General features: G+C 53.1%; 1 protein-coding gene across 3 annotated transcripts in view; it reads right to left on the reverse strand.

Moving 5' to 3' along the window:
- The window catches only part of OSBPL2 (oxysterol binding protein like 2), a 35,779-nt gene that overhangs the window by 6,865 nt on the left and 16,708 nt on the right, over positions 1 to 12,206 (reverse strand). Inside the window, exons 1-8 of one of the 3 annotated variants that reach the window (XM_043479384.1) lie at positions 11,808 to 11,954; positions 10,643 to 10,813; positions 7,243 to 7,387; positions 5,494 to 5,569; positions 5,210 to 5,344; positions 4,512 to 4,609; positions 2,008 to 2,190; positions 359 to 466 (exon numbers count right to left, since the gene is read on the reverse strand). In XM_043479384.1, coding sequence (XP_043335319.1) covers positions 359 to 466; positions 2,008 to 2,190; positions 4,512 to 4,609; positions 5,210 to 5,344; positions 5,494 to 5,569; positions 7,243 to 7,387; positions 10,643 to 10,679 — 782 coding nt within the window. In that variant the 5' untranslated portion in view covers positions 10,680 to 10,813; positions 11,808 to 11,954. Of the gene's footprint in view, positions 1 to 358; positions 467 to 2,007; positions 2,191 to 4,511; positions 4,610 to 5,209; positions 5,345 to 5,493; positions 5,570 to 7,242; positions 7,388 to 10,642; positions 10,814 to 11,807; positions 11,955 to 12,206 lie in introns of those variants that run through there. The other 2 variants (XM_043479382.1, XM_043479383.1) reach the window with 2 other exon arrangements.

Below are 12,206 nucleotides of genomic sequence, written 5' to 3' on the forward strand. Positions count from 1 at the left end.
ACTTCCAAGAATAAGGCCTGACAGACTGGACAGTGGTCACTGTTTTCACCAAGAAATCAAACCATTCTTGAGTGTAATTTAAAACTTCAAACTAAACCACTGTGACTAAGAACACAGAAGTAACAACACGGAGCACTAACGATGACTCTGACCAGTGCCGACCAGAATCAGATCCGACTGCACCACGTGTGGTGCCTCGCGGCCAGTGCGGCCCGTCTGGAAGCCGAGCGCACTGGGGACCAGGGAGGGCCCTGGGGAGCTGAGGGTGGCATGAATACACAGCTGAACGCCAGCGGCCGGTGCTCTGGGCGCCCCATCGCCACCCTGACTCGCAGCGTCTCAGCACTGGGCCCATTACCTGTGGTTTAAAATCTCCACTGTCCCATACTGCTCTATCCAGAGCTTGCCGATAATCACGTTGTGGACACAGCACGTAGGGTTGGTCCAGGTGTATGCCTCCTTATGTCTGAAATACGCCAGAGAGCAGAGACACTGCGTGACCCCAGAAGCCAAGTCCCAGACAGAATCACACCATAATTGACTGAAAGCTGCAGAAGGGCACAGCATAGCTTTGAACTCCCGAGCAGGGGCTACTTCTTTAGCATTCGTTTGAAATGTCCTTTGTAGTATCAACAAAGCTTTCTATTTAAACGTGGAGACAAGTTAATCAGCAATAAAAGGCTTCACAAAGGCAAGACGTTTCCTGTGAAGTCGTCAACAGAACAGCCCCCCTACCCATCCCCGCCCCGCCCTGAAGGAACCACGAGGTCCCTAGCAAGCCTGGGCCCTGGCCTTCTGGGGCCGACTTGAGGCGGGGTGGGTCCTGCGGTGCAAATGCCTTTCCCATCAGTCAGGCCCCTTGCTCCCCAGCTGGGCTTCCCCCAGGAGAAAAGAAACCTCATAAACAGGCAGAGAGCGGAGGGCCAGATCCATGTCTCAAGGGAGGCTGTGTCAGAGCCACAGTTGAGGGCAAAAACCAGGCCAGGGCACAAGTATTTCACGAGGAACATTGGGAACTTTTTGAATGTCCTGGGAACCCAAAGCGTTCATTGACCAGGCTTGCAACTCTGCAGCTCCCGGTGCCCCACCCCAGAAAGCCAAGAGCAGGTGACCAGGAGGGGCTGCCCTAGTCTGCCCTGAGATGCAGGGGTCTGGGGTGGAGACCACGCTTCTCTGGCCAGGTGGGGCTCACAGGAAACACAAATGACATCCAAAGCTCCCACGGAGCTGCAGGTAACAAAGCCCGTGCTTCAGGGAGTCAGCTGTGCCTCTCAGCCTGGATCGTCCACAACAGGTTTGCAGTGCCAGTGGGCTGCTAGAGACTCAGTTTCTGCCTGGAGGGTCTTTGATCAAGGTCAGATTGGGCATGTCTGGATTTAAAGGTATGCAGGCATCCTTGAAGACGGCCTCTCCATTCTCCTCCCCTCCTGGAGTTCAGACCCTCGACCACGGCTGGTCTGTGTGACCACGGCACGTGCACGTAGGCTGCGGTCACTTCTGAGGTCAGGTGATAAAGGACACTTCTATCCTGGTGCAACCCTCCTTGGCCCCTAGCTCTGGGGGGTGCCAGCGTCTGGCTGCACAGGTGTACGGAGCAGGGGAGCGGCAAGTAACCCAGGTCTCCGCCAGTGACCGGGGAAGGGACTGCGGGAGCAGAGGCTCTGCCTGGTTGTCTTCAGGGGTTCGTCCAGCCCGCAGCCTGGCTGCACCAGCACAGAACCTGAACAGAGCCCCCACATCACCCCCAACAGCACATGAGGACAGGACTGTTTCAGGCTCTGAGCTGGGCTCTCACACAGCAGGGGATGACGACCCCGACCAGGGACTGAACTGCAGAGACCAGGGGAGAACAAACAGGACCCAACCCAATCCTGTAAGGAGCACACTCCCTGCCCAGGAACCACCGCCCCAACGAGGCCTCCAGGCTCCCTGGAGGAGGGCCTGTGCTGCAAGGCTGCCTGCCTGGCAGAACACCATGGCCCCTGCACCGCACAGCTCCCCACTCACTTGAGCAGCTCCAGTGTGATGGTGCCACGGGGCTCTGCCTCCACGCTCTTCCCCCAGAACTTGAGCTTTGGATAGATGGAGCCATGAAAGAGGAAGTCCTGGTGGAGGCCCTCCGAGTAGAATGCACTGATCGGGGGGTGGTGGCTGACCTGCTCAGATATGAACCTGAACCCTAAGTCTTCCCTGGGAGCAAAAATGAGGAAAAGAAAGGGGCAGGAGAGATAGCCAAAGGGCCTTGTGAGTGACAGCAAAGCCCATAAAGTCAGCCCAACACCCCCGTCCCCAGGGAAGCCCATAGCTCAGCACCCGCATGTGGGGTGGAGGACCCACAGAGCCCCTGACCCCCACATCTGGGAGGGGTGCTGGGATAAGGGGACCACACATGCTGTCACACGTGGCAAAAACATCCTACACGGCTCTCCAGTGTCACACTTGGCCTAAGGCTGACCACACACACACACACTGTGCCCCTGGGGCGATCATCCACACACAGAACAAGCAACTATGCGGACAGGCCTCCTGCCCTGACCCCCTGCCCACCCCAGTGCTCTTAGGACCAGCGACTCAGAGGCCTGACAGCAAACTGTCACCAGAGTTCTAGAGGGATGCCCACTGCCCAGGAAAACCAGAGTAGGACTGTCCAGCCTCCTTTCAAGGCTCCCAGGATGTTTGTGATGAAATGTCTTATGCCCCAAGATATTCCTGGCCAGGAAACAGGATTTTTAGTACACTTTCTTTTTCAATAAAAATGTCAGTTTTTAATTGTTCCAGAACTCTGAATACACCTACAGCTGTAGTCATTAAAAATTATAAAAGCTCAACCACATAATTACTAACTTAACTGGAACCAGAATTTCCAATCATTACAGAGGAAAGAAAGTTGAAAAATTAGATTTTAAAAGGTTGCCTACCAAGGTATGTAATTTACAAAATGAATACTTGTCTAAGAACAGAAAGTGTTATTTTTAGTTATCCATGAGCAAGCTCTAGGGACAAAAGGATACTGGTGAGTGGCCAGTTTAGTTACATTGCCCAAACAGGAAGATGGCTGTCTCACACGCGTGGCACGCGGCAGACACCGGAAGCGTGACTGGGAAGTTGCGGCCTGACACGAGTGTAGAGAGTGTGTCAGTGTTCCCTACCAGTTTGTGAGGCTAGTTCAGCCCTGAACCATGCTCTGAAAGAGACGGACACTGGGCTGTCACTACATTCAGCACCTTGGAAGGCTTGCATGCTCTTAATCCCCCTGCTTACTTTCTGTTGTCTGGAACTCTTAATGTACTATTCTTTGATTTATCTTTTCAGATATTTCAATGATGCTCTTAATATGCACAAATGCCAAAAACTATCTAACAGCTACATAAGGGCAGAATCTCGAATACTGGACTAGAGTATGCTGACCAGAGGGAGGAAGCTCTTGCTCAAGAGGAATATCTAAGGAACATCTACACGAATTCCAGATACAAGGGTCCCCCTGAGACTGACCCTCAGGCCAGCCTTCCCCTGCCTGGGCTTCAGCTTCCCTGTTTCTCCAAGGAGAGGGCTGTGCCTTACAGTCCCTCTAGCTGTGACCTGCCACAGCCCCAGGCCACCTGCTGCACTCCTGTTGTTTACAAGCCCCCTGGCAGCACACAGCATGCCTTCTCCTAACTCATCCAGCTTTCTCGAAGAAAATGAGACGTGGAGAAGGGGTCCTCCAGCACCCAGAGCCAGCCAGCCTCTAAAGCACACTAAAACCCAGGAGGATCCCCACACAGGTCCTGTGCACAGAGGGGCCACTGCTGAGCCATCCAGGACAAGCCAGAAATGGTGGAATCTGAAACTGGCATGAATGCTGCCTCCCCACCTGGGAAGAGATGTATGTGCAGGCTGCCTGCATCACTAAGATAACAACTCCTCCCCGGACGGTCTGAAAGCAGTGCTGACACATATACCTCCGCACACACGGTAAACTCTGACACATCTGAAGGGCCCGTTCTCAGCCGCCTAGCATCCCCACACCCCAGCATCATCTACTCACCACTGGAAAGACTCAACCATTAACAACACATATGCTGACAAGGACCCAAGAACTACAGCCAGAAGTTTGTGGTTCTTTGAATCCAAGATTAGTCACACAATACACCACTGTTTTATAAAGATGCTGCAAATTACAGTAGGCCTCGCAGACATGCCCACACACACAAGCACCCAGCAGCCCTATACCCCACCATCCCCTCTCTGTTCCTGAACCTAACCTAAACTACACATTTAGGTTAGGTCCTGAGCCTAAACCACACATCTCGGCCATTCCTGAACCTAACGCAGTCTTCAGTTTTCAATTCGGTTTCTCACAAGGGTTCTGTTATGCCATTAACACAACACCTCTCTAATGTGAACCATCTTTCCACCTGCAGGAAGCCCCTCAATTCAGTCGCCTGGAGACGTCCATACTGCACAAGGACCCTCCTCACCCGTCACCAGAGTCCTGTGCCCAAGACACCACGAGGGCCCCATCCGCTTACCTGATGAGCTCATACGTCTCCCCCAGGAGTGGGTTGAAGGGCTTGCCGGTCCTCTCCCACTGGGAAGCCACAGCTGAAACCGCAAAGGCCGCCACAGACTGAAAGCAACCAAAGGCCAGTGAGGGGGTGGTGACCACGAGGACATGTGAGCCGAGAGCTGGGGTGGCGCCCAGACATACGCTCGGGGTGACTTCTCGTCTCCCGCTGGTAATGCATGTGAAACCACAGAACTTCCGGGGAAATGCTGTTTATCACCCACCGCTTCCTCAAAGCCACAGAAAGCAGGAACTCTGCCGTCTCCCACCCCAGTTGGGGCCTGCCCTGCAGGCTATCACACATGTGTACACACACACACATGCATGCACATGCACACACTTGCATGAGAGGTGGTGCTGAAAGGACCCAAGAGGGGCCAACTGCCAGCCCCACACCCCCCTGCAGCCCTGCATGCCCAACCGATAGGAGGCTAAGACTACACCCATGGAGAATGTGCCTGTGGCAAATGCCTAGGCCACTGGGCAGGACAGTTCCCCAAAGTCAGTGGGAGCCACTCCAGCCCTGCTCCCAGATGTCCCACTGCTGAGGGCCTGGGTCCCTGCCCCCACGTGGCCAGTCAGATCAAATCACATTCTTAACTGCTGTGGTCTGCATGTAACCAAGCACAGTGCCAGGTGCCCCCCGAAATGAGCTTGCCTCACCTGCATCCTTTCCAGGGACTGGGGCTGGCGGGAGGCTCTGTGAATTAGGTACACATGTTCCATGTACTCTGTGATCCGCTGCAGGAAACTCAGGGGCTCATTGAAGGCTATGGGCATCGTGATCTTGGACAGTTCCTAGGAGGAGCCAGAAAGGACCCGCTCCATTAGCAGCAGGCTCTCCCCACACCCGCCCCTGCTCCGAGCACCACTTCTTGGGAGTCACAGCTGCCTGCGCCAGACAAGATGGTGGAGGCCCCGCGGGAAGTCTGGCTGTCTGAACTTACCAAGCCGATGCACTTCTTCAATATGCTCCACACGCTGAAGTCGCTTCTGGTAAACATCGGGGCAGGCAGAGATGTCCTGCAGAGGAGCAACCAGAGCGACACGTGTGTTTCAACAACGTGAGAGTCACTTACAGTGGATGGCTCTGCTCAGTGGCCCTTGTCTTTCACCTTTTCTAAGCATTAGGGTTTCTCTATGCTGGCTCGCTAGTGGAGGAAAAAAGGACCAGACTGCTGCGGAAGTCCCAGAGAAAGCTTTCTGCACCGAATACTGGAGGGCCTCCTGGGAAATGATCACAGCCACATGGACGACCTTCCCCCATGGAGCTGGGGAGTCAGGTCACCACACCCCCACCCCAGGGCAGCCGGGCGCCAACAGCCAGGAGTAGCTGCAGGACCATGGACAGAGATCAGACAGGAAGGAGTCCCACTCAGAAAATATCTCAGAAACCAGCTCTTAAACCCCTCTGAAGCCGGTGTTTGTCTTTCTTGAGGTCCTGCGTGGCCACAACATGACAGGCCCTGGCTGTGAGGGGTCACGAGGAGGGTGGGCAGGGCCCAAAGATGGCCCTGCATGTAGACAGGAGTGAGGGCAGAAGCTGACAAGATGGAGGAGAAGAGGGCCTGGGGCTGGGGCTGGGGCACAGAGCAGACAGAGCCCTAACGAGGGAAAAGCTGGGGCACCTAGGACCCCACGAGGCTGGGACCTCTGACAATGGGCGGGGCTTTCCCCGGGGAGAGGCACAGGTGCAGGTGTCATCCTTAGAGGAGACCCTTACAGTTCATGGTCCAAACTAACACACTGGAGAAAGGGCTGCCGGCACCCTCACTCAGGGCTGTGTGTCTACTGCCTGGGAGCTTTAAGAAGGGGGCAGACCTGTCCAGAAACGGTGGAATCTGGGCGAGAAGCAGGCACAGGAGGTGCCCACAGGAGGCCCGGTGTGGCAGGGACAGGCCGGGACACAGGAGCTGGCAGAGCTGAGGGTATCCAAGACACATCTCCAGAGGCCAGCAAGGCAGGCTGGGGGACGGATATGGGAGGAAGAGGCGTGCGGCACCAGGGCCAGCTTGAGCCAGATTCCGGGGTATGGGAGACGGCGGGGGGCTGATGGCTGAGCCCAGGCCATGAGACCAGGCAGGAGGTGCTCTGGCAGCTCAGGTTCCCGCTGGGTCCAGTGCAGGGCAGAGGCTGGGTGAAGGTGGGCTCCCTGGGTGGACAGAGGCCACTGCCGCCATCCCAGGGGCTCCACATGCTTCTTGTCTGTCCCACCTGAGTCCTCCCTTCTATTGGCGAACTCGGGTCACTGTCACTGGAGTCTGCTCACATGAGAACCCAGTGGTGGTTAAGAGAGAACGGAATGTGGTCTCGCTGCACCAAACCACCCTGAGAAACTCTCAGGGTCAGAGGTTAGTGTGTGGAAAGAGAATGCAGGCAGATCTGCATGAAGCCAGCAAGATGGTCTGGTAACAGTGAGGGCAGGCTGTGTGCAAACACCAGGGCACCCTGGAGCTCAGTCCCGCAACCCGGAGCAGGCACAGCCGCCCTGTCAGCTTACGGATGGGGCTCAAGTTGAAGAAGCACCATCACTGATCTGCAGGGGCCACCCAGAGGCTGGCTGAACAGGCCCTGGATCTGCCCAGTGACGCTGGACAGGACGTTCTCAGCTCACAACCTGCACCCTCAGCATATCTGGAGCAAGTTGAGTACAGGTGTGCTGGGAGATACCAAGATGTACCCATGGGACAACCTACCTGTGCTTCTGAATCCCATTCTCCTGAGGAGTCCTGTCCCCAACTTTTCCGATCCCATTACTTTTGCTGGTGTCCACATGAATCACGCCAGTGAGTCTCTGATTTGCCTCTGAAAATTCCCCGGAAGAGTTATCAGAGTCAAAGCCTGCGTGAGACAAGCAGAGGGTGACATGGCAGGACGTCACCTCTAAGGATTCTCACTGAAAGCAGAAAACCTGAAGCTCTAAAGTGTTTCTAATGGACAGTCAGAGTAATTAACTCCACTTGCCAAGAGCTGCAGACAGAGGTGGAGAACGAGGACTGCTCCCGGGGGCTCCCCAAGGAGGACCCCACCCTGCCACCCACATTGCACGCTCCATGGTCCTTTCCATGTGGGGCAGCCCCAGGGCACTAGGATGGTTTTCCCCCGTGGTCATCAATGACTCATGTCCTCTGGGGTGGTCACACCTAACTCAGGCCACAACATCCTCCTCCTCTGTCCATGTTTGAGGTCAAACTCAAACTCTGCATCATGTTCTGAAACACATCTGCTGTAGTATTTCTAAGACTAAGCACCACGCCAATGAACCAGCAGAACCTAGCCAACCTATGAACAATAACCCAAACCGTGGATGATGGATGTGAACCCAGAGAGTACACGGTACACGGAAAACTTGGAGAAAATGACCCATGAGGACTAATGTGAAACACAGGTAGCCATCTCCTGGCCTGTGCAGTCCCCGAGGAAGAAGGTCACAACCCTGGGCAGACCTCTGGGTCTTCTCCACCAGGAAGGCTTTTTCCGAAGTGATCAGTGACCAGGGACAAAGGAACTGTGTTTCCTTTTGCTCCAGAGCGAGCCTGGAGGGAGCTGTGGCTTCCAGGTGAGTCATTCCAGCTGGAGCAGGGGCTCCTGACCGCTGACCCCCAGCAATGAGCTCACGAGGAGCACAGGGTGGGCTCCCATAACAGCCCCTCATTTCTGAGTAGAAAGTGGGGCCCAGCGTGAAAGACCCGGGGGGCTACTGCCACACACAAAACGTAAACCACCTTGCCACTGATAAGCTTCCTTGAGAAAATGCAAAAATACCTTCTTTCACATTCTTCTCTATTGGCAGATCCACAAAATGTAGTAGCACTGAAACCAATGACACAATGAATTTGAAAGGATATATTAAAAATGATCAATACCTTCTGAAATAACCTGTCACCTCTAGTTTTTGCTAACCATCCCCAAAGTGACACCTGCTGATTCCCAGCATAAACGTGGGTCTAAACATAGCCTGAAGTGGTTCCAGCTTAGGAATGCTGAGTGCACAGGTATCCCTGTATCCCTCGGGGCTGAGAATCTAGGCCACCGTTAAGTAGAAAGTTCGTTTAGATCACAGCCCTGGGGTAGGCCCCAGAAAACAAGGCAGCTTCTCCCTCACAAGTGCCTGAAGTCTTATCTCTGGTGAAGCCAACGCTCTGTAACAGCTTAATCATCTTAATACACAATGTTTCTTGTTATTACACAAAGAGAAAATACAGAACAGACAAGGAGCAAGCTGAAAGCATCTATAATCTGATTACTTAGAGATACCTGTCTTTGACAGGTCAGTCTGACTTTTTAAACAGCCCTTCATCTGTACATATTCTCATGTGCTTTATTTAAAACCTTTCAATTGAAAGGTACTGATTCTTATAGGGAATAACTGCCCATTGAAGTCATCCATTCAGTAACTGCTGGGTTTAAATATGTTTTAAATTAGAGTCACAAAAGTTAACACCGACTCTAAGACAGGAAAGTACTCACTGGGCATTTCACTGCATTGGGAGACTTCAGATTTTTCATCTTCCTGTTGCTTGTTTGGGAACCAAAGGACTGAGGTGAGAAACTGTTTTCACCGAGAAACCTGCTTCCTCTGCCTCCATCTCAGGGACTTGTGGAAGGTCCCGCCGTGCGGAGAGCCAGGGATGGAGTCATACACACATGGCACCCCACACAGCTCAGGGCCTCTCCAGGGAAAGCCCTCAGGAGAGCCAGTTACACTGGTCCCAGTAAGAGGGCACCTCCAGGAAGCTCCTGGGTGAGAGGGCCTCACTGAGGTCAGGCTCTTTTGGTTTCAGACGTGGTGCCTCTGCCAGGGCCAGGCGGACCAAGGGCATGATTCCCTGACAACCAGCCGCTAGGTGGAATTCAGCTGCTAACAATCACTGATGAGCGGGTGGTTGAGCAGACAATACGCTTCCCAGGAAAACATGTCTACAGGGAACATAATAGCTATGAAATCTTGGGAGATGACTCAGTGGTTCAGCCTTTAAGAACAGCGAGGAGAGCACAATGCCAGCTCCTTCTGGGGCTTCGGACGAGAGTAAGTCCATCACCTGGGGCTGCTGGCCCGCAACTGCTCCAGCCCTCCCTCGGGAGAAGTATGGTCAATGAACACAGGCAGCATGGGGCCAGGGCACCACCAGGGCTCCAGGTGTCCCGGCGGGGACAGCACAGGTGTCTGGGGACAGCGACCACCACCAGGCAAGAGCCTCCTGTCGTGCTGGGCACCACGCTCTCTCGGCACCAACCATGGTAGGGCCCCTCTGACAGCACTGGGGAGATTATCACTGAAGGATCTGGTGGTAGTAACATTTCAGAGCCGCTGTTTCTATGTCCCCACATCTGAGAGCAGGCCATGGACTGGAAGAATCCCCTGAAGTCCGTCTCCACCAATAAGAACCCTCAGCAAGAAAAGCAAAGTGATGCTCCCAGTGCTGACAAGTGGGTGGAGGGCAGTGGGGGCATCTTGAACTTGAGTTTGGGGCCCCCTCAGGAGGTGACAGGAGGAGGAGGGGCTGCTCTAAGCAAATGTGGCCTGACCCAGCCTGGCCTCTCCTGCCCCCCACCCCCTGCCCCCCGCAGTCACTCACACACACACAGAACACCCATCCCACCATACATTCCACCCCACTAGCCTGGGTACCAGTGTTCACAATGGTGTTTGAAATGCGAAACAGAACTGAACTTTTTTTTTTATAACCGAACTTTTAACACAGCAAGAGTTGCTGTGGAAGCAGATGATCTACTATTCTTTGGTAGACTTTAAGTGGTACAAAACAAGATATAGTTATAAGACAGGACAGTAAGGTTTTGATCATTATAAACAATATAAGGATGCTGACCAACACATTCAGGAGCCAAATAAAAACATTTACACCCCAGGGCAACCCTTTCAAAGACTGAAACACACAGTTGCCCTTTCATGTTATCTCCTGTGGTCCAAAGTGGATGTTTTCCTCCAAATCTGGGCCAGGACAAGTGCTTTTCCTGGGAACACGTCACCCTTCTCTCCGCGTGGCTCTCCCAGGCCATCCTCATGTCCCCAGGCTATGTCTGAGGGCTTCGCACTCATGACCTGGCCTCTGCGCTGGCACCCCCTCCGCTTACCTGTGACGGCATCGAAGAACTCCTCCTCTCCGTTCATCCTTCAGCAGCCAGGCGCCCGCCGCCTGATCTGGAGGGTCCTCTACTCAATCATTGTACTGAATCTACATCGACAGTGTAAGAAATTTCACTCTGTGAACTTTTTAAGGTAAAAATCCAACAGGCACTGGAGACCTACAGGGGAAAAAAATTTTTTTTGGTGTATTTAGCTTTCAGAGGTTGTATAGTTTAGAAACATCTAAAAATACCCATTCACTATCCTTGAGTTCATCTCGATTACATCTGAGCAAAGTAGTAAAAGGAATGACCTCACACTAGAGGAAACAGTCACATCTGTGTCCATCAGAGGGCACCACTATCTGAATTTACTTTAAAAGCCACTGTCCACAGCTGTATAAGGAGCACTGAAATGACTAATCTGGGGTCACGTGGACAGTTTGAAAGGCCACTTAGTGAAAGTGAGGCGTCCACATATCAAGGCCCCAACACACCTCTGCCACTGCATATCTTCACCAGAAGCTGGAACAAGTGGTTATAAATAATGCAAAGTTCTGTTAAAACATTTATTCCACATTAACCTGAAACCAACTTTCAACTCTGGGGAATTAAGACTGCTGTGTAAGTTCGCTGTCCTCAGCATAAACTGTAATCAACTTAAATTTTTCCAAAATTGTTTTAGCTCAATATTTTGGGAGAACTCATGCATATTAACTTCTCCCTTATGAAGCAGTGTTTCATCAATGGCAAGAGACTGTCCCCACAGGTTTGACGTTCCAGGAAAATCAGCAGAGACCCACGGTTCATTCACTGTGTGAGGTGGGCACAGGACAGAGCGCTCCCCTCCAGTTCTGAGAGCAGTTCCAAAGGAACAGATGGTCCCCAGGCCTTGGAGCGGCCACATGGCACCTGGTATCACCACCAAAGGGTTCATCTCGGGCTCCATCCTGAGCACAGGTGAGCGTCTATGTCATACAACCAACTGGGGTTGGGTTTTCCATCCTTCCTCCGCCCAAAAAGCTCTTTCAGAATTTCCTTTCCTTCCCCATCTTCCTAACCTGCAGGCAGAACCACACCCGGGCAGCTTCAGGAAACACCCATTCAAAGCCTCACTCAGTCATCCATGCTGGTTCTGTTTTCCTTTTGGCAAATTAGAGAAGTTATTGCTCACTTCTGACTCTTCTCTGATGTGACAGGCCCAATCTACAACATCCAGCATCACACTCAGGCTCCAGAAGCCACGAAGCAGAACCAGGGTTCCCTGGAGGAGAAATGGCTGAGTCCAGAAGTGGGGTCCCTCTAGAGGCAGCAGGAAGCTGGCAAGACTACTTGAGTCAGGTCAAAAGGTTCAGACGAACCTGCAGAGGCTCCACTGAGACACCAAGTTCCTGTGAGCCCTGAGAACAGCCAGAGCAGTCACATCACACATTTAAGTCCCCGGGTTCACCGAGATACTGAAAAAGAAATCGACTGGTCACTACTGGATGGATGATGACAATACGTTCTTCTGAAAACTAGGACATGCAGGAAAGCACAAGCCTTTGAGTTGCCTTCCTGTGCAGGCTCTCTG

This window comes from Cervus canadensis, chromosome 10 (genome assembly GCF_019320065.1).
Source record: "Cervus canadensis isolate Bull #8, Minnesota chromosome 10, ASM1932006v1, whole genome shotgun sequence".
Taxonomy (NCBI): domain Eukaryota; kingdom Metazoa; phylum Chordata; class Mammalia; order Artiodactyla; family Cervidae; genus Cervus; species Cervus canadensis.